General features: G+C 38.4%; 1 protein-coding gene across 1 annotated transcript; it reads right to left on the minus strand.

The window, feature by feature from the left end:
* Nucleotides 1–5814: 5814 nt before the first annotated feature.
* CHORDC1 (cysteine and histidine rich domain containing 1) lies at nucleotides 5815–22237 on the minus strand. Its single transcript, XM_059838534.1, has 11 exons — nucleotides 22075–22237; nucleotides 18678–18727; nucleotides 16547–16603; nucleotides 15908–16068; nucleotides 15225–15325; nucleotides 14233–14291; nucleotides 13096–13166; nucleotides 12715–12820; nucleotides 11560–11679; nucleotides 10865–10927; nucleotides 5815–10334 (listed from the first exon to the last, which is right to left on the minus strand). Exons 1-11 carry the CDS (start codon nucleotides 22136–22138, stop codon nucleotides 10191–10193), a joined length of 996 nt encoding a protein of 331 aa, XP_059694517.1. The 5' UTR covers nucleotides 22139–22237; the 3' UTR covers nucleotides 5815–10190.
* Between the last annotated feature and the right edge of the window lie 883 nt (nucleotides 22238–23120).

The following is a 23120-nucleotide window of genomic DNA, read 5'->3' on the forward strand; positions in this document are numbered from 1 at the left end:
GGTTGCCCAAAGAAGGTGTGGATGCCCCATCCCTGGAGGTGTTCAAGGGCAGGCTGGATGAAAGCTCTGAGCAACCTGGTCTAGTGGAAGGCATCCCTGCCTATGGCAGAGGTGATGGAACTAGAGGATCTTTAGGGCCCCTTCCAACCTAAACACTTCCATGATCCTATGAACAACAAATACATTTTTGTTGTTCTCTTTACTTTCACCTAACTGGGGACACTCAGTTTTCATCTCCACATCTGTAGCTGAACTTACTGCTTAAGAATATCTTGCAATGATGTGACTGGTACATAACTGCACTGTTTTTTTTCCCCCTTTCTCCCAATCGTGTGCCCTTCCTGCACCACCATAACTTTACATTAACTGCAATGGGCAGTACTGAATGTGTCCCTAAGGGGGGGCTAGGACATCTAGAACGTGGAAAAAAGCCATCAGTGCCTCTTCCTTATGAGCAGCAGCCAACTTTGGATCTGCCAGTGGTTGCTGCTGTAGGATCATCAGAGTACAAGGCAAACAGGGAGTTTCCACATTGTAAGGAAATATTTGATAAAACTTTATTCTTCCTTCATTTACAGAAATGTATAAACCAGTGAACAAATGTTTCACCAGTAAACATAACTCTTTCAGTGGCAGCTAGCCTTTGAGGTTCTATTACCTTACTGCTGCAGAAGAACACACAATCTCTCCTTGCTTCCCTGTGCAGCTCGAAGCTGTGAGAATAAATTACCGCTCACAGCAGGCTGAATGCACAGCTGGCATTGATTGCTTCGTTCCTCTTGTCAACTTAATTGATAACTGTGTGAATGTGAGATTCATCATGACCAGCTACATCCTGAGAAGTACACAAAATATATTAAATCTATTTCCATTCTTGTCTATAAAGTTCTACTGAGGGGGAGTGATATCCAAACCCTCATAAATAAGGAAACCAAACCACTTATAAATGCCTTATACTAATCAAATTTCACAAAATCCCTTATTCTTGGTATTGAAAGGATCAGTTACTCAGATCTCAAATTGCCTTTCCTTCCTCAGTGAGTAGAATCTTAAGTTCTACTTAGATAAGCAAACAGATAGATAAGCAAAAAAGACTCTGTTGCTGTCCCCCAGGCAAAGTGTAGCTCTGCCTTCCCATAATTTTAAAGTGTGAGAAGGGAATTTTTCATACTCTCTTTACAAGTGGGTAACATTGTCCTTCCCCAATTCCAGTAGCCCAGATCCTTCAGCCTGGCTGAAACAATCAGTGAATCCTACAAATGGGAGAAATTGACCCTTTAGCCTAGTAGACTGGAGCTGCAAAACAATCTGGCAAAATTAAACTTTGATGAATCAAGTATCACTTGGATATTTGGGTTGTAAATTGCCTGTTTAGAAAATCAGTTCCAAAGGGACAGTGCCTGGAACTTTATTTCAGCTTGGAGACAAACTTTTTAGCAGGACCTGTTTCATTAGTACAAGAGGTAATAGTTTTAAACTGGAGAAGGGCCAATTTAGATTAGATACAAGTAGGATTTTCACAATGCAGGTGAGGAAACACTAGAACAAGTTGCCCAGATTGATGGCAGACACCCCATCCTTGGAAACATTCAGACTCACAGTTCTGAATAACCTGATCTAGCTGAAGATGGCAATGGGATTGGACTGGATAGCCTTTAAAGGTCCCTTTCAACCCAAACCTTTGTTTGATCTTATGACTCAGATTCTCTTATGGTTTGCCTTTGGCTTGCCTTTGGAAAGAAATCTGTAACCTTTGGTGCTGGGATCTCCAGATGACACTCTGGCAGACTCATCTGGGGACTCCTCTCTGCAGCTGGCAGAAATTGGACAAGCATGACCTGTTTTTTTCCTCTCTAAATTCCCCTAGTTTTATTCATAGGATTTCAGTGTACAGTTAACAGTGCTGTTGAAAAAGCTAAATGATGGTCAACATCATGAACTTCCCTATAGCAGGGCAGAGAAGATAACACTAATTAAATGAAATACAGAAATCTTGCTTCTGCTGTTCGGAGCAGAACCAAAGTGCTCTGCTCCTCAAAGAACAGTACCTGCTCATAGAAAATGCCCTTAGAGAAACCAGCAGGAGCTGAATTTAGCAAGCAGTCTTTGTTAAGGTAAAAGATTGTTCCCATTACACCACTGAGACTTGTGCCAGTTACAATCTATAAGGTCAAGGATGCTGCTGTCAGCATCAACAGTGCTTCTCCTGATGGATGCTGCACCCTTAAACATCTTTAGCTTGGGGAGCTTAAGGAATCTAGGAGGAGGACTAAGAGTGCTTTGTACCTCATGCAGGAGGGGCTGGACCTGGTTCAATTAAACTCCAAACATGTTCCACCCTTTCATTAAGGGAAAGAATGGCAGAGGCAATAATAGAAAAGCATTTCACAGCAGGGTATCGGATAAGAATAGACTTGCTAAGTTTACATGGCACCTTCCCCAGATGTGCTTTGCTAGCCTGCTGACAGTGCAGCTGACGTGCTCCTCATGCTGCCATCCACACTAATTCCAAACTTGGCTGTACTCTTAGAAGGAAACTCAAGTCACAGTTGCTGGACACAGTGACTGTTGTGACAACACAACACCCTTACGTAACCTGTAAGAAGCAGGAGTCCAGGCAGAGGCAACATGGCCAGCTGTGAACACTGAGCACTGAAAGATTTAGATCTGAGTTCGCCCATCCCTTCAGATATTTCTGCAACCACCATCACCCTACAGAAGCATTGCTTTTGTTTTCTCAGCTCTGTCTCCTAAGCCATATTTCCATACTCTCCACCAGAGCCTGCATGCCTGGACACCACGTGCCAGAACTAAAGCTCTCTTCAGTCTGCAGCACACATCATATTATCCTGGCACTACCCTTTCAGGAGTGTGGGTACTGACAGCAGTGACAGTGTTGTCCACTGCCACAGAAGAGGAGTCACACACAAGCATTCTGCCCGTCTTATTGCAGGCAGAAAGAAACATACTTTTTAATTAAAGACAGGTTCATTGTTGGTATTCTCAAAATCTTAACTGTGTGATTGAAGAATGATTAGTCTCTATTATTAAATAAAAAAAGAGAAGAAATTATAGTGCAAACCTTTCAATGGAAAAGCAGTTATAATATTTATGAGCTGTTTCTCTTCCTGGGCTCTCCATTATCCAGCAGTGCCCCTTCTCCAATCATCCCATATCAGTAGTTCTCTACACCACATCCCATGCCTCAGTTTTCAAGGGCCCTGTGTGTATCCCTCTGCAACATGGTACTAGAGTCAGCAGCATGTTGCTCTACATAGTAAACCTGCTTTAGTTTTAGTAGTTATATTAAAAAATATGTCTAGAACAACCAATTACAGAATGAGAAACAAGGTAAACCAAGTAAGACAAGAGCCATCTGGACATGAGAAAAGTTTTAACAGCCAAACAAGCCAGAACAAAGCTGCAGGCAGATTAAAAGAAGTTCAGACAAAGCAAGCCTGGCAGGTTCTGGGACCCTGCAGAGCTGGAATGAAGCTTCTGCCACGCTACCAGCCACAGGAATCCTGTGTTCATTGGATTGTCAGCAGAGATCGGCTTTTGGGGACTACATGGGGGAGGTTCCAAGTTTTTTAAAGAAAAATTATTAAGGACAGCTATTTATCCACAGTCATATGCACACCTCAGTGTCCAGTCCTGGTAAACCTGAGAAATTATGAAATTAACCCAGCTTTTCTTTCTGTATTTTCAAACCACCCCTGCTCACTCAATTCAGCCTGATGGGATTTTGGTTTTGCAAATAATATTCTTGTCATCTGCAGTCTGATAGAAAACAACCTGCCTGAGGACCAGATATTTGTATAGGATTCAGAGTACGACTGCAGGACTTGGCACTTGCCTCTCAGGCAGCATTACACCCTGTTTTGTACTAAAACACAATTACCAGAATATGGAGAACCTCTGGCAAAATCTATCAGCTCTCTAACAGCTACTGCTCAGTCTGCACAAATCTGTACTTCAGACTTCAGTGAAGAACACCTGCAATGCATGGAGGAAAAGGGAGAGCATACAATGCCGCAGGTTGCGATACACTCCTGAATAGTTATGCTTACTGAAGTACTCCTTTGGGGCAGTTTAAGGTAAAACATATGTGCATTATATAATACAATTGTAAAATACAAAAACTCATTAAAATTACACATGGTTTAGCTTAAGAATTATGTGCTCAGCATTTGGGTATTACCACTAAACCACAATGAATTTCTGGCCACTTTTCACTGTACAAGTCTCAACCATACCCAGGTCTTCAGGCAATGTGCGCCAATACAACTGTTTAATTATAAATGCAACAAATTTAAATTGGCTGTTTTGGAAAGTAAAATGTTGAGGAAAAATAACAGCAAAACAAGCACTGACCAATGCCACTGTGCTCACACAGCAAGGTGAACCCTTACAAAGGTATGTTAGAAAAGTATAAAACAGTGTTAAGTTCAGCTGTTGTGAGTTGTTCATTTGCATCATCCTTAGCATGTCTTCTCTGAATTATTTTTCAACAACAAACATGTAACAATCTTTTTCTTAAAAGCTTATTTTCAACTACATTTCAGTATCCTCCATTCATTTTACCAACTTTCTCTTCTTTACAGCTGTTAATTGCTCTTGGAAAGCATCCCACTTAAGTTATCCAGTAAAGTAAAACTCTGGTAACAGAAGAGCCAACAAGCTTCCAGTTCACAAAGCTGCAGTTCAAGAACTTAAACAACCTTTTTATTGTAGGTTTTGAACATGAGTTTACACTCCAAATGTTAACTGCCTTCACTATGGGCAGAATATTTAAAATTTCGGTTGTTTATGTACATAATGATATAACCTGATTACAAGGCACTCCCATAAAAAAAAGCCCTAAATTAAGTCCCTTGGGGTACAGAAGCACTGCCTTGTTATGCACAAGCCTGATTTCCAATTAAGGAGGAACAAATTAGGTTAAGCACATTAGGCTAGAAGTATATTAGGTTAGTTTTCTCCCAAGCATGGAATTCGGCAGTAATATTGCAGTATCAATATTTAGTATAGGTTTAAATCACATTACAGAGAACAAAGTTTCTGGACTAAAAATATTTCATACATCATTGTAAGGTAAAAGATCTGTTTCGAGGTAGCTTTAAATGAATTTTGTTGCAATGCAGCTTTAAAATTTAACAAGGAACTAATTCTTCAAATACTTGTTTCTAGTAGGTAACAAAAGTATTTTATTCAAAAGGATGCTTAAATTTTTTGTTTAACATTCATTTGACTGTGGATTATTTGTAATGTCTGTGACAATACCCTGGTTACCCTCTGGTCAAAACATCTACACAAACTTTGGGAAAAGCCCAAATATTTATTAACATAGAAGATATCAGGCTTCAAGAGGTGAAGCCTCTTCTACACTGAGTGAATGTCAGAGGTTTTGGAAAGTTATCTTCTTTTTCTAAAAAAACAGAAAAAAAAAATCAAAGCAACAGTACCTTCAGCAACTTTAGAAACAGCCACTGTATCTGGAATTATTCTACTTCCATTAAGTTTGTGACAGCTCAAAAGTCTTGGACTGAATTATTTCTGTTAATGAGACAGGCCCTCATCTCAGTAACCACACTCAGATTTCTGCAAAACTCATATCCTGACTGGGCTGTAGCTTTAGAAAGCAACAAGCAATGAAAGGAACTACGGATGGGAAAAACCCCTTGGCAATGCAGTTTCCCTCCTATATGACTTACATGTGGAAAATGTCCACTTACATTTTACTTCAACAACCATGCTGCAAACTAACAGGGAAGTTCGCACCCATAACAAAAGGAGTCAAACACAAACCCCAAATGTAACCAGCATGTAATAAGAATTTTATTGCATACATTTAGAAAAAAACTAGAGCATGAAGACACGAGATTAATTTCTGCGTTTAAGTTTTGTGAATGTGCAGAACCAAACAGCCATGCGAAAAGTCATCTCCTCTTCAACTGTAATTCAAGACTCTTATAATGGCAAAATTATTACCACCCTTAAACAGTGTTCCAGACACATAACTCTTTACTTTTAAAAGGATCTCCTTCCTGAACAGAAGTAAAAAAAAAATTAGTAGCAAACTGGGAAAGATGTATCATTAACAGATACAGTATTGAATCAATACTCATGCCATGTTTAAAAAATGCAAGCCAAAATCATTATGTAGAATAGGTATATTTTTTTCCAAGGCAAAATTCCTAGTAAAACTAATTCCTAAACTACTGAAATGGTGACTTGATATTGTACACAATCCAGAATACCATCCAATGGAAGATTTTTCTGTCAAGTTGTATCAGCACCTAAGAGTCAAAGTAGCTGATCAGCCCTGTGCTTAGCAGTGTATTAACATTTCACATAAATTCCAACTCCTCCAAGAAATGTTGTTACAGATACAAGATCATAGAATTGTTAAGACTGGAAAAACCTCTAAGATCACCAACCACCAAGGCAGCACCACCATGTTCACCGTTAACCCATGTCCTTAAGTGCCATACCCATGTTTCTTTAAACACCTCCAGGCATGGTGACTGCACAGCTTCCCTGGGCAGCTTGTTCTAATGCCTGACAATCCCTTCCATGAAAACTGTTTTTCCCAAAATCCAATCTAAACCTCCCCGGCACAACTTGAGGCCATCTCCTCTCATTCTTTATCACTTTTTACCTGGGATGCAATGTTAGCTATGAAATATGTTAAATAGGAAAATGAGCTTATACATGAAGGAAAAGATTAAGATTTCTGTCATAAACTTGTATACCCATGCAATTTTTCCTATTATAAAGGGATTGTGAAGGTGAAGTTATATATGCACCCGGACAGTCAGCTTTGACTCATGTAACATGCTTATCTACATGTGCAACACATAAACCTATACTGAAACACACTACAGCTCTTAAACACTTTTTTATAAAAATATAGTTAGACTGTATCAACTTAATTTGATAAATACAGCACAGGTTCTGAGAGCATGAAAAAATGATGAATTTGACACTGAGTATTCTTGCTCATACTGGTTTGAACACAGTGTCATATAATTAGACAGGTGAATGCCTGTGATCAAATATCACTTTTCTTACTTAAAAAATCTTGCTTTTGGGAAAGTATCCATCATGATTGGTTTAGTACACTACAGTTGGCCTACCTTCTCTCCACACTTACTAATAAAAGCTACAACCAAGCCAATATTCCATCCAAGTGTATGCTATCACTATGTATGTCAAGATGTCATCGCATGAAACACCAGGAACAACCCTTGGTGTGTTGAAGCCTGTTGTGAGCAACTGCTCAAAACACACAAATTCAGTGTGTGATACAGCTCTTGCAGCTTCAGGATAAATGCAGACATATTACAGGTTTTAAAAAACTGCTAAGAATTGCTGCAGTTAAACAGACAGCTTATGGCAGTCAAGCCATCTGAAGGTTTATACTTTTATTTGGAAAGCATCCCAGGCCACAGAAACTATGCTGTTACTGTACAATCTACACCTTCTTGCCTGACCAAAGCTGGTGGGGTTTTCATGGATTCTTTAATTTGTTTGCTTGCTTTTTTAAACAGGTAAGCTTTAAAAGTCATTGCATTGCCACTGAGTCATTACAGAACACCTGAAGTATCTTTAGCTTTGTTCTGAAAGTATGAACAACAGGAGAAGAGCAGGAGAAATGAAAAAAGCAAAAGTAAAACTGGGGACGGTGTTTACAGGAGCTTTCTCCCACTTATGGCCAAGGTGTCTAAGCTACCAGCAGAACATAGTTTGAAAGAGCTTAACAAGTAGTTACAGGATCCCAAAGCCTGCAGTATTCACATGAGATGGCCCATTCATCAAGATTTCTCTACGTTTAGTGCACTAAAGCAGAATATGACTTACTTAAAAACAGAAATTGTTTTCCCAAGGAATTCCATTTTCCATGCAGTTCTTTAAAATAGGTTTTACATTATGTAAACCTAATGCACATGAGGATGCAAATAGAGAGAAAATATGTTTTCCATATTCTTTAACATATTTAGGATATTTATATAGCCATATGGATAGACATATTTGAACTTGCTTGTTAAACAAGAACTTTATCCTGGCATTTAAGCACTACTAATTTTGCTGTCCAAGTTCAGAGTTCTGCACCCACAAACACAGATGGCATGCTAGTAGCTACAGCTAGCTAGAATTTTTCATCCACTGATGTTCTCAGTGTCACACTAATAAGTACTCCACTTGTTGGTTCAGAACACATCAAGGAACAACTGTTCAATTTTCAGAGGACCACCTGGCAGGCACGTATTTTATAAGCTTGTACCCTATCACTTTGCAGTACCTGACATTTTCAGATTTAAAAAAAAAAAAGAGAGAAAAAAAAAGCATTATCAGAGGTTAACAGAATCTATACAGCAGAATTTAGAGCTGAAATTTTTTAGAAAGGGCCGAAGGGAGCATACAACCATGCTCAAACTAAGTAATTGAGGACAAAGGGTCTTGAAATTAAGGTAGAGAAGCACCAAAACAATTTTATATATGTGTACATATATTTGTATCACATGTGTTACCTTCTTGGTGTCCAGGGATTGTTTCTTTGGTAACGTATTTCCTACTACTTTAAGCATGAAGTAGGACTTCAAGTACTGTTAGAGACAGAAATCTGAGTCAAATCATACCTATTGGAAAACAGCAAGATTCTCAGTAATCTGTACTTCACTTCAGAATGCCTTTACTATACCCTGTGTTTCTCCTGACACTATTCCAGGTATGCCAAGGCTGGCAGATGAGCATCCATGCATTTTAACAGTCCACAAGACCTCTTGTTTACATATACAGGATTAGGCACAATAAATAATGGTGTGCATTTTTTATTACTTTAATAGGAAAACATTTTTATTTCAGCTGCAAGCCAAAATTAAGAAACTATTCCAACCAGAAATAGCAAGTAATGTTACTGTGTGTGTTGCTGCCTGGATTAAAAAAAAAAAAAAAAAAAAAAAAAAAAAAATCTCAATTTTACAGCTATTCTGTTTTCAGCCACACACCTTTACTGATGAACTGAAAACAAAACTAAGGCCTTGATTTCTAATTACAGTCTGCTCAAAAGATACAGTATTCTTTTAAAGTATTTTGATTCAAAGGTACAATTACAATATGAGACAGAGATTTTAAAGCATGTTGTTTCTCCTAAGATTTGCCCTGTATATAACTGCAGTTCTTAAGATGACCATTCTCAGAGTCAAGAGACACACACATCTATGTGGAAATTGTTTTACTAAGACACCTACAGTGTGTGTCTTGGCTTCTCCTACTACACATATCCATCTACTTTGAGAAGAGTGTTGAGATTTTCAATGCTGTAAAATAGGACAGACGATACATTCTAAAGGCTGCCAAATATACACAGCACTTTGGTAATTTTACAATAGTTTGCCGTTTGAAGAGTTTGAATACTCTTCACAGCTGAAATGCTAAGTTATACAGCCATTTCACTGTCCATTTGCTTTTATATTGAACTATTCAAATAGCAAATGTAAAAGAATAAAAAAAAAAATCCCTTCTTGCCACCTGTTTTAAAATTTTAACCTGATCTGCTTTGATACTCGAAAGACAGCAGGAGTCAGCAAGTACTGAAATCCTTGGAATAACACCGTTCCTTTAATTCCTCTATAAGCCAACAGGTATTGAAAGAACATGAAAGTCCTTGTTTCAGAACATGAGAGGCTACAAGTGTACAACTTCCTATTTCTATTTATGTAACCTTTTACTCTAGATGTAGAATTACATGCTAATCAGTTCAATCTCAGATTTTTGTATCTGCATTACTGTATTCTTCATAACAGTGTTGAATTTAACACTGGCTGCCAAATGCATCCAGTCTAAACAGAATAGCTGAAAAACAAGGACACCCACTGTGAACAGAAAGCACATCTACTGGGATAGTCAGTGCATGGTAGGGAAGGTTGTAAGTGAAGGGCAATAGCTATTTTACTCTAAATTCCCATGGAAACATTGCATCTAGCATAAACATACTCATGGGAGCAAGAGGAGAAATAACTGTTACCCTTTCAAGTTTACACCCCCATTTACTGTGCGTCAAATTTCTTTCTAGAAGGGAACAGATGAACTAGCATTAAAAAAAAGGAATCTATATAAAGTTAAATATTTGATTACAGTAGCAAGTCACCACTTCATCATGGGAAATAACTTGTCTCTTGGAATCGTTATTGATCTGAACTCTCCTGTTTTGGTTGTGTGTTGGATACCGGTAACTCCAGACTTGCCCATAGCAGGGGCTCTGCTTTTCTCATAGTGAGCTCAATCTTCGTAGCGGTCATGTTCACGTAACTCCTCTTTACATCGATCACCTAGAACAGTAAAAGTATTTCATGCTTTAATTTAACAGACTGATAGACACTGGGGATTTAAGTTAGGGAGTACCTCATCACTAAATTTCAGTAGATATTAAGGTAGATGAAGATCCCTCTAGAATCTTGAAAAATCAAGACTGTTTCCCATTCCCAAGCTATGGAATGTTCATGGCATAAACACATGCCTACGCATATCTAACTTAAGTTGGCTAACATATATAACCAAGGGTTTTCTGCAATACCACTACCATGGTGCTGGGATCAGAAAGGACCTTGGAAGGCCACCTTCTGAACAAAGCAGTGTCCATTATGATGTCACAATGGATCTCCTGGGTCATTTTACTCAGATTTAAATGTAATTATTCATTGTCATGCAAAAGAAATTCTTTCAAAAACAGAGTAATGAGGAAAATCAAACCATTCTGAAAGAGAAGATGATAATGGCTTATGCTTCAGTTTCCTTCTGGGTTTTTTTTTTGATTTTTTTGTTTGTTTCTTTTTAATAGAAAAAACATTTTTATACTTACTCCCCATAACTTCACACTACGATGAAACTCCTTTTCTCCTTCAAATACAATATGGATATTTACCTTAACAGGAAAAAAAAACCAAAAAAAGAGAAAAGTTTACCACGTTAATAAAACATCTGACACCCCAAGCATGTTTAAACACAATATATCATTTTAGGACTTGGATCCTACAATGACCAAAGTGATAAAATTGTCCCTCTGAAGTAGAGATGTGTATCTATTTTAATAGATTATGATACAGTTGCAATCAACAGTGACCACTGGTATCTTATCATTTTAGATAAAGAAATCAGACAGGCATTTTAACACCTGTGTAATATTAGTAGCTGTGAAACAGCATACAATGAAGAATGGTATCAAATTACATTAAGTCAAATACAAGTAAATGATGACTCTATAATTATTTATACATATGGTGATACAAACCCATCATGTTTGAGTTTTAAATATGGAAGTCAAATCAAAGTTGTTTTTTTTTTTGCATACTTTATTGCAGCTTAAAAAAAAAACCCCACACATTAAAGTGCAGATGTCCAAACAGAAGGGAGAAAAAAGCTATACATACTTGAACAAACACAAATGCCAAGAAAAAGCAGTTACTCAAAAAAGAGTCTTATGCTATCTCTGCCTTGTAAATAAAGCTGAGCAGATTTTCCTAGGTTCAAGTTGCTGATCTTAAGGTAGAGGCTCACCATTGTGCTATTAGCTTCTACGTAGCTCAGATCAGGAACAGAATTTTTAGCATATACAGAAACAGTCACTTCTCCTCCAGTCTGGTGCCAATCATGCCTGCATGGAACTACTTTTGTACCCTATATAGGGAAAAAAAGTACAGGAAAATTACATATGAATATTTTTTTACAAGATTAACAGCATAAATGCCCAGGACTTTTTTTAATAGCCAATTAGCATAGCTAATAAAGGACTCTATTTTATCTTTACAAGAGACTCAAGACTCCACTTGCAATTCTTTTTACTAAGAATTTCAGTATCCCTGTCTCAAACAAACTATAACAAAAAAATGTTACTTAGTGGATAAACTTCCTTTCCAAGACTACAGCTAGCCAGCAGGTTATAAAAAGGAACTGAACAAAGAGAAAGAATGCTATGCTTCAGAGTCCTGGAAAAAAAAGTATTACTCTCTGTTCTCTGACACAGAAAAAGTAAGTTAACTGTGAAACAAACCCTCAAAATAAAAACAAAAAGCTAAGGTAAAAAAACTCCTTGTTGGATAGAAGACCATTATCTCAATGCACATACAATTAATATATTAATGGTTTCTTTAAATGTGGATAAATTCTTTACTCTTTCTTCGACACTCTCCTGCTTTAGACTCACCACTTCAACTTCTTTTTAATCCCTACCTTCTGCACTTGCAAATAATTCTTGAACAAAAATATAAATATTCAAAGCAAGCAGCAATGATAAGTTTAAAGGAAGTAAAGGATTTGAGGAGTAATTGCTCTGGAATGAGGTAATGAAACTACACTTCTAATAATACATCTTTTATTTTCTTCTGTTAAAACATTGCTCGTATTTGCAGTGTCAAACCCTTTTTGCCTCAGCAACAGACAACACATTCATAACAAGAACTTTTTGTTCACCTGCATCCATTGTGTGACCAAATATAATATTTTTAAAGAATGGAGTAGTCCTGTACCACAGACTACTTCACACACCATTTCTCAGTTTTCCTGCTCTGCATATTATGTATCCTCTACATTATATCACAGGTAGTGATCTGTAACAGCACAGCTACAGGAATAACTCAATCAAGCTACAAACTACATTTCAGTATTCAAAATTCAGAATGGCCAGTTACAGAATGCAATCTTAATGCTACTTACTGCATCCTTTTTAGTCCATACGTGTGTTCCTCTTGTGCAGCCTTCTTGAGCTAAAAATGTATTGAAGTCAGAAGTTTTTCTTTTACAACAGCTCCAATACTTCATCCTTGAAAGTTTGCAAAGTAATTAACAAACAATATTTAGGACACTATTTACTGTGAACATTTAAGATCTTTCCTTTATGCAATATTATGGCTACTTCTGTATAGCCCCTTTAAGCACTGCCATTTTTGACAGAAGAGGGAATAGAGAATAAATCAAGGCAACATCCATAAAGAAAGCAGGAACACACAACAGACTAGTTAAAAAACCCTGAAGTTAACTGAGTACTAACCCTTCACAGAACACAGGTACAAAAATGGAAGTTAGCTGAATACTAACCCTTCATGGAAAATAGGTACACCAGAATGGTATATACATACTTCTTCTGCGCTGTGCGGTCCTTCGTATGTCTGGTGGGACAAAGCATTAAGAGTGTATTACTGTTACAGGACTTGGAGCAAGGAAAAAAATAACACACAACAAAAAACAGAAATAATGACCAATGTGCAAAAAAGCTTTTGGGTCAATACTCTAGATCTAATGGCTTGTTCTAGCTTTTCAAAGTAACCGTTCAACCTCCCTTCACAGAAGGCTCTCTGGCACTGCTAAGAAGCTGTACTATGTATTCGTTCAATGGCACACATCAATGGTGACACCACCTATGCTCATAAAGCTTACTGCAGATCCTCACAGAGATTTTCATCTTTAAAATACTCTGAGCATTCAGAGAAAACAAGAACTTGAAAATAAATTAAATCTGTCATTCATAAAACACATGGATTTTCTAGAGAAAGTAAAATAAACAATATACAACTTAGCACTGAATATCAGATCAGTTCTTCCCAACACAAAGACTGCCAAAATTCTCCTCCCTAGAGGAAGGGACAGTAAAATTTAAATAGCAATTTTACATGGTAGATTTTGCATTATCTACCTCCTCCTATCGGTAGATAAGGCAAAATCTGCCAGGTACAATAGCTATTTAAATTTTACTATCCCATTTTGCACAAAACAAGCCTTTCAGTGTAACTTTCACTTCAAATGACTACGTAATATAATGACTAATTTTGGTACTAGAAGTGTTAAAACACTGACTTTTTAATTCTTCTTGCAGAAAGCATTAACTGTTAAGATCTGTAGATGTTTCTGATCCATACACATTATCAAGAGCAACTCAAGTGTTATGAGTAAGCCACCTCTCATCAGTATTATATTTAATATGTTAAGTTGAAACACCTCAGTACCATGGATTTGACAAGCTTACTAATTAGAAGTTCATGACAGGTTTAGGAAAAAATTATTCGATTTTCTGCAAACAACTCACATTTGTCCATAATAATGCATGTTACCAAATATGCATTTGTTAAACCCAATGGACTTTGTGCCTTTTCCAAATTAACTTGTAGCACACAAAAAACCAAAACTACTCACTTATTAGCTGAGCAGCTGCATTTAGAGTACAACTGAACCACTTACTTTTGAACAGCCTGCATTTTTACATGCCGTCCCAATCTTGATTTCATCACTATCTTCCTCTGCAAACAGATTATTGTAGAAAATAGCAAATGAATTGTATAATCCACTGAACACTTTGCTTTTATTAAGGACTAAAATGAGCCAAGGAGGAGATTAGAAAAGCCTTCCTCTTCAAGCTTCTATTTCCTGTCTGACAGTGAAATCTGCCACAGAGGTAGAGAGAAACATTCCAAAAGCTGTATTACCTATGCATCAAATTCTAAGCTCTATATCTTTACACATTTTAAGTGGGATAAATAAAAAAAAGATGAAGGGGATAATTACAATCGCAGGGGAACCAAACAAGCATTCATCTTGTTCAGTTTTGTAAAACTAAGAATGTAAAAGGCTTTAACTGCTGTCTATAAATACACACAAGGAAATAATTTGGATACCATGGAGAAAGAAGAGCTAAATTAGCTTGGCAAAAGAACAAAAGAACATAAAATAGCCACAAGCGTAGGTTGAAATGATAAAGTTACTTAAGGAGCAGTGTAGTTCTGGAACCAAATTCCAAATAAAATGTGGGAAAAAAGAGGAAAAACAGACAAGGGAGAACCAACTAGTCTTCCAAGGAATTTCACCAATTTATGAAGGCTTTATATGATACTGCCTCTGCAATAATAGGGAGTAAAGTTCATTTCTTGGTAACTCTGTCAGTCACATATTCAGAAATGGATGTTCCCATTACATCCATTCTAACCACAAAATCTTAGAAAAGACACAGTTCAAATAATGCTAATGACAACGAACTGCTTCTGACAACCAAGTCTCCATGTTACTGACATCTGAACTTCAATAATCATTTCCTGGACTGGAAGGTATTTCCCAGATTATTAAGAAAAAGAACATAATTACAGGAAACCATCACTTCAGAAATGACAAGATCAGCATTTCATTTATTTTTGTGACATTTAGCATCACATATCTACTTAATCTCCCTGTCTCCTTACCTTTTCTCCCTTCGTTTTCTGATGACAGTTTCAGTTTATCGAGAGCTTGTTTCAAGGAAGCTGACACTTTCAGCTGCAAATTTGTCATTGGCTCATCTGGGCTAAAAAAATCCATGTATTAGTGTCAACTTACTTCATGAGAAAAAATTTATAGAAGACAAAGTAGTAACTTCCCATCTTCCTATCAGGCTCTTCCTTTCAAACCTCCCTTCAACAAAAAAACTACATTTGTAAACTGTTTATGAAAAAACAGACTAGAAACTTAGAAGGCAGTATTGGCTTTCGACTGGAAAACCTAAATATTCTACAAAAATAAAAATAAATCAGAGATACTAAGGAATCTAAATACAAGCATCCCAAATTTTTTTTTATTACTGTTTAAAACACTTAACACAGTTTCTAGTGGCATTTTAAGCCATGAGGTTATAGACTTCAGTTTTTGCTTCTTGTGTTGAAAGATCAAGTACTTCTTTTTCATAACCAGAATTTTTTTCTCGTATTTTGAAGCTCAAGATAACAACATCACTTCTACCAAAATCAAGGTCTTCTAAGGTTAATATCAGAATTTCTAGACTTCATGTAGAAGAAGTGTTGTAGAAATGTACAACACTGAATAACCAAGCAAGCTTTAACTTGGCCAACTGATGACAAATTTGGAAAACCTTAAGTTCCACATACTGTACCTTGGTCTCTTAATTGTTTCCAATGGTTTTGGTGCCTGAATTATGTGTTCTTGAAATTTGGGTTTCAGTTCAGCCAGCTCCTTTCGTTCAGAGGTAGTTTTGACTTCTGGTTTAACAGGCTCAGGAGGTTTCTCGCTGTTATGGAAACCCTTTGTACAGCCCTATTGTGGAAAGCATATGTTTTTATTTATATATAAATGCAGTGTAGTTCATATGCACTAAAAATTAACAAAAACTGCAACAAGTCTTCTTGACTCACTTCTTCAGCTCCATCTTTTTCTTTAGCCCACTCTTAACCCGGGCTGCAAAGGAAACCCTACCACTAGAGTGGAAATATTCTCATTTTGGATATAAGTTAAAAGAAAAATGCATACTTTCTGTAGTCAAGCAAAGAGGAAATAAATGCTGACCATCCTTCTATATTAGCAAGCAGCTCTAGCCAAACCTATTTTGATAATTTTAACAAAGCTTGAAAATGAGCTTTGACTTCAGCATTATATGAAAAAAATAGAGCATTTAAGAATTAAGACATTTTTAACAGAAGTAGGCTAATTTAAAACATATAAGCACATGCACCATTTAATATTAATCACCATCACTTGACAAGTATAGAAATTGTAAATAATCACAAGTACATACCACAATGCTTAAGAAGTCAGAAAAGTCTGTTGTTCTCCTCTTACAACATGACCAACCCTATAAACATTTTGGAAGAGAAACAGCATAGGCATGACTACCAAACTTGACAACAGCTTTAAAAAAGCAAAATAGTTATCTTATTTCTTTAAAAGATGTGGCATATCAAAATTAGCAATCGTCTTCTTCCCTACGGTGGACAATAGTATCATCTGCATTTTTAAAAGTCAGAGAAGTCTTCTAGTTTGCTGGTACTGCCTTAATCAGAAAGTTCAGTAAGTGTGAGGCAATAGTTTCATGACAAGTTAGGTGCCAACTCCGTGCAACAGAAAACAGAAATGTTACTTCATCTCATTAAGTAACACGTAAGCAAAACAAACAAAGACTACACCAATGAGCCAGGCCTACCTGGTCAATGCACAGGCCCTCTTCTAAAAATGATAGAGATTTTTTTTTTCCTTTTTTTGAGCACCACCCAGATCTTTCAATTTCTTATTTCCCACCAACAGACCTGGATATGTGCATTGCACAGCTATCCAACTACAACAGTCAAGAGCACTTTTTATTATATAAACCAGAAATTCAATTTTAGAGCAAATTGCCTTGCCACTGTGAATAATATATCTTAGAACTCAAAGAACCTTATTAGAGACAACAGTTTGACTAATGCGCCACTGCTTTGAAAGCTTAAGTGGTGAAACACAATGGGTTTTAGGTAGGTGGTTCTAAAATACCCTCGAAATATAAACTATTTCCACAGTTGAGGAGACAAAAGGTTCATCCTGCCTACCTGGATTATCTAGAACTCATAGCATGAAGAAAACTGCTCATTTGCAATTATGATAAATTTTTAATAAGGTCAAGAGGCAGGATAAGGAGATGAGGAAAGTGGTACTTGCTTATAAACAGTGAGGAAGTAAGAGAAAGAGGCAGTAAACATAAGTTTTTGAGCTAACTGTATAATTTCTCTCTTTGTAATTATGTAAAAGATTTTTGTACTGTGCTCTGAGTACAGCTATAATTTTGTACAAAAAAATTTACCGTTATTTAAGCAACTGTGCAGTATTTGATCTAAGACTATTAGCAACTGTACAGTATTTGATCTAAGACTATTAGCAACTGTACAGTATTTGATCTAAGAGTACTTGCCCCAATTTTGCTAGTGGTACTCGATGGCTGATTCCAGAGTCAGGTACTGCAATAAAAGCAACAGCTCACAGCAAACACACTGCCCAGCAGTGTGAATGCAGACACTTTCACAAGGCCAAAAGACACCACATTGTTGGGATGAGATGCACTTCCAGTAGAAGTTCCTAAGTACAAAAAAAAAACCCCCAAAACACCTCACTCCCCTCAAAGCTCAGCTAACAGCAGTTTAGTGTTCTAAGAAAAGTAACTTAGGTTACATCACTGTTAATAAAGTGCCAGGCTCCATTTTTGGACACCAGATTTTTGACTACACACAGTTAAATTATTAGAATGATTTCCAGCACTGTTTCAACAATTATGTCTGAAATGATCCCCTGTAAGCCCTTTGTATGCATCCTTGAAGAGGGAAAACAGTTTAGCACAAAGCCAAGGATGGGCTGTGCAACTGTCCTAATCACTGGAGACCCATCACAGGTATATTTAATTGCTCAGTGAAGATGGAGCCCAAGAATCCTGGACAGCTGCGTAAGACGCATGGCTGACCAGTCCCAATTTAACTAACATCCTCATCTGGCTGATTAAATGAACATGACTGTATTTTACAGCAGACAAATGTCACACACACATTAATGCTCTGGCCACATTAGACCACAAGCAGCTGCTCTGAATTCCAAGCAGGTTAATTAATTTAAAGAGTATGAAACCTCTCAATGGCTCCACAGTCCTATTTAGAGGCCCTAATTAAACTGCTGAGAGACCTAAAGTCAGTTAATCAACAGGAAACAAGTCATCTAGACTTGCATGGCATTTAGACCATAGGAGTGGAGTTTTAAATTTCTCTCTCGGGAATTAGTAACTATGCTTTTCTAATTTCATGGGGTTGTTCATGATAGGCTGAACATCAGTTTCTCAGCACTGAAAGATCTGGAATTAAAAAGATGAAAAACCAAATAGATAATACTTAAAAGGACAGTTGCATACTTACTTTGAGAGCATCATGAAAAACGGGCACACCTGGATGGTATGTGCATGAACCTAGAAGACAATGATTATTATTAATATTGAGGCCCACCAAGAATCTTTATTCATATGATTACAAACCCAGCAAAAATGCCACATTTACAATTAATGTATGCTATGAGCTGCCCCACTTCCCCGAGTGCACATCATTACTCAGAAAAATCCAGATTCCACCAAAAAAGCTATCTGAGTGCATATATTAAACATAAATAATCAGGTCTTCTTTCTTCTTAAGTATTATACAACACAAACTAGAAAGCAGGTATCTAAGACAAACTACTAGTTCCATGTGGAGCAAGGAAACTCTCAATGGATCATGCCTGGCCTCCACCAGGCCTTACTGATAATTTTGCAGAAGTAAGAAGGTGACCCTATGGCTACCTGACAAACAGAAAATACTGATTTATTGCTTCAAATACATCTATTTGAACCTGATCAGAGCTTTCTGCTGAGAAGCATTCTGTTAAAAAAATCCCTTGATGCAAATAATGAGTTCATGATTTGAACTGTAATTACCTTGTTTTTTTTAAAAAATGTTTGTAGTATCTTAAGCCACCTAAGGATTTGAACCCAAAGGTTAGTCTTCCACATGTATGCAACTTTGATGTATCAATACTATTTATTACTAATAGATTCTGTACAAACACTACACTGGAACACAACCTCCATTAATGAAAGTGTTTGAATTCACAAATGTTTATCAACATTACACAGCTGTCCTCTTTTAGTTGTATTCCTTTACCATGTCATAAAACTGTTGTGATTATATAACTTCTCACTGACATTTACTGCATGGACAGTATTTTACTGACTTGACTCTAAGCACTATCTTTTAGCCTTTAAAGCAAAATTAGAAACACTTAAAAGTGACACAAACAGTAACAATGCACATAATAGGAAGCAAAAGAAAAAAGTGATAAATAACTTCATTAGCAATCTGCCTACAGATATTTAATAGGCAAAAAACCCAACCCAGACAGTTTTATCTTTGTTATAAATGTGTAGATTTTTAAAGAAACCTCATTTTGTATAATTTCCTTTGATTTTATATTCAGTGTCTATGTTTAACAGTCTGAGGGACATCAGTTCCCACCTTAATTCAAAATGCACATATTTTGGGACATTAGTCCTCCAGCAAGACTTACAAATATATCCATAAACCTCTATCAATTCCTTCAGTTTCAGGATGAAAAGCTAATGCTGGTAAACCTCACAGGAAAGTTAAAAAGGAAGAAAGATGGTTATTTTGCATAGAGATCAGGACTTCACTGTTAAATCAAATAAAAATAAAAGTAGAGTCTATTCTTTTCCAGAAGTATGAAATTACGTCATTAGAAGTATCATGAGAGTAAAAATAAACTCTGTTTTGTAGCAAAGATTATTTCTGAGTCAGAAGACTTAAATGAATATTTCTAATTACTCACTAGAGAGATGCTGTTAATAACAGCTACCGTTTTAGAGACCAGAACCATCACAAAATCAACTAACTCAGGGGTGGCTACTCTCCAGCTCAAGGCAGACACAGACAAGCGCCTGGTCGCCCACCTGGCCAAGTGCAATCCTTTTTCCTCATTCCCTGGAGCCTGGTCTGCAGTGGGTACCAGGTGGAGCAAATGACAGCCCACTTGGCTGCTGCTTCCTGAGGGCCCTGCATGCTCCAGGAGAGAAGATGCCAGGACAAGGAGCTCTGCAGTGCCTCAGCAGAGCCAGCGGGATCTGACCACTGAGCAGTCTGACCATTGTGCCTGCTAGAGGACAGTAACATACCAGCCTGTCTGTGCTCACACCGAGTTCAACAGAAAATGAGGATACAAACAGATAAAAGCATAGTCTAGTTCTGATTCACATGAAATCAGATTGCTGCAAGCTTTTGGTTGCTGTTCTACATTTTCACTGAAAAAACCCCCAAAACCTAAACAAAACAAGTTACCTCTTCACTGCTGTTAATACCTTTCCTTTACCAGGAAGAGTGATGCATTTCAAAGCCATTTTCTCCAACCCTCAGATAATTTTTGGAGACACAAGTACCATAACTTTTCAGGTTTTTGTTTGTTTGGAGCTTTTCTGATGTCAATTTAATAGTCAAACTGATCCTACCATGCACACATGGTACTATTACCTTACTGCTGCATCCTTAAAACACTTTATTAGCTCTTTCACTAAATACGAAAGTAGAAATCTGTAGGGGTCACCCATATGAAAAGATGTTTCTCTGTAGTAATCTGTGAATAACCACATTTACCTTCAGAACTGCTTAGTCTAGCACACAGTGATTCCACTACATGTTCCAGCCACTTACTGAAACAATTTTCATGTCATGAAGTTGTTTTCCCCAAGCTAAGCACCGCAGAGTTAGCATATGGCCATGCCAATCTGACCTAGTTTACTACAGCTTGATCACAAACTGTAAAGAACTGTTACTTTCATATGGAGCACAGGTCACAAAGTCCTAATAGGATTTCTTTTTTTTTTTTAAGCAATAAATACCCTTATCTGCTTTGCCTTTTGGGGCAAAAGGGGTGTAGGGAATAGTGGTGGAAGAGATCACTAAATGTAAGCATTCCACAACCATGCCTGCTTCTGCTTTTACTAACATTAGCAAGTCCTGCTCAATAGGTTGCCCCTCTCTACGCAAAGACACGTAGCTGAGAAAAATAAACACTCTTTATTGCCACGGTTCTAAACCACGAAAAATGTGCACGCTAGAACATGTTAGCCTACTTCTAGCCCCGGGGATCACTAAAAATTAAATGAACACAAAGAGAGCATTCTAGAAATTCAACCAACACAGTTACTTTATAAACCAGGTGAGGGCGAGTCTTCTAAAAACTCAACTCACCCTTCTGCACCTCTGCAGATTGATGAAACGCCAAATGACAGAGGTTAAAATACGCTTCACCAGCATTCCCAGCAAAGACAGAAGCACGGCAAGCGCTCAAGGCACTTAGAAAAGCAGGCACACGAGTGCAATTCAGACACATTTAATTACCTGCTGCAAGTCCACACACTTGAACTAAAAAAAAGTAACAAAAACCAAACCGACCAAACAAACTAAAAAACAAAAACCCGCTGGTACTGCGATGAATGCAACACCCACAGAGGCCCTCAGCAGAGAAGCCTACGTTGGCCTTGAGAGCCTCTGGCACACATGACAGCGCTGTGCAGCGCCGGGCCTGCCCCGGCCCACACGCGTGTCCCCGGGGCAGCCGCACCCCGGGGCCGGGTGACAGCCCCGCAGCACCGCGGGGCCCGGCCCCGGGCAGGACGGGCTCACACCGCCCCGCAGAGCCCCGGAGGCCGCCCCCGCTCCCCGCGCTGGCAGCCGGGGAGGCACCGCGCCACGGCCCCTCCGCCGCTCTCACCCTCCGTGTTGTTCTCGGGGTCGAAGCGCTGCCCGCAGCCCCGGTTGTAGCAGAGCAGCGACATGGCCGCAGCACCTCCTGCCCCGCAGCCCCGGAGACCCGAGTCCGCAGGAACACGGCGGAAGGAAGGAAGCAAGCCGGGCAGCAGCACCGGGGGCGGGGCAGCTCTGGCGGCGGAAAGAGCCGGCCGGAGCCTTCCGGAATCTTCACGAAGCTTCGGGGGCCGGTGAGAGCGGGCGGGCGGCCGCGCAGGCGCTGCTGCGGGCCCGCGGGAGCGCCGGGCGGCTGGGCCCGGTAGTGAGTGGTGCCGCGGCTGTGCGGGAATGCTGGGCCTCCGGAGAATTTGTGCCGCTTATTTTTATTTTTTTTTTTTCTTCCCCCCCCCCCCCCCCCCTTTCCTTGCATGTGAGTTTGATTTGAAATAAATGCTTGTGTGTGCGTATTAAAATGCTGTCTTATCTGCACTGAAGCACAGATGCCAGCATCAGAAGCCTACTGTGAAAAACACTAATTTGTATTCTCTTAGTTCCCTGGAAGTTTGCCCGGCTGCTCCTGACAGCTGGCCAACTGACCTATGCTCTATAGTGTGCATCATAGAGATTGTATTTTAAATCATAGAATAGTTTGCATTGGAAGGGACCTTCAAGATCATCTAGTTCCAACCCCGCCACGATAGGGAAGGACACTTCACTAGACCACGGTGCTCCAAGCCCCTTCAACCTGGAACACCAGGGATCAGGCGTCCACTGTCCCAGTGCCTCAACACCCTCAAAATAAATGTTTTCCTAATACTGAGTCTAAAATTTCCAATTTGAAGCCACTCTTTCACTTGTCGCTACATGCTGTTCTAAATACATAACTACAGGCATCGACATTACAGCACGCAATTACAAACTGATTCCTCCTAGTGAAACACCTACAGCACAGCTTTTAAAATAGAACTGCCCAGGTGTTTGTACAGCCTAAGTGAAATCCTGAAGCATGTGTGCACAGAATGAACAAAAAAAGTGCTTCATAAAGGGAATTTCAGGATGCAAAAGGATCAT

This window comes from Haemorhous mexicanus, chromosome 2, assembly GCF_027477595.1.
Source record: "Haemorhous mexicanus isolate bHaeMex1 chromosome 2, bHaeMex1.pri, whole genome shotgun sequence".
Classification (NCBI taxonomy): domain Eukaryota; kingdom Metazoa; phylum Chordata; class Aves; order Passeriformes; family Fringillidae; genus Haemorhous; species Haemorhous mexicanus.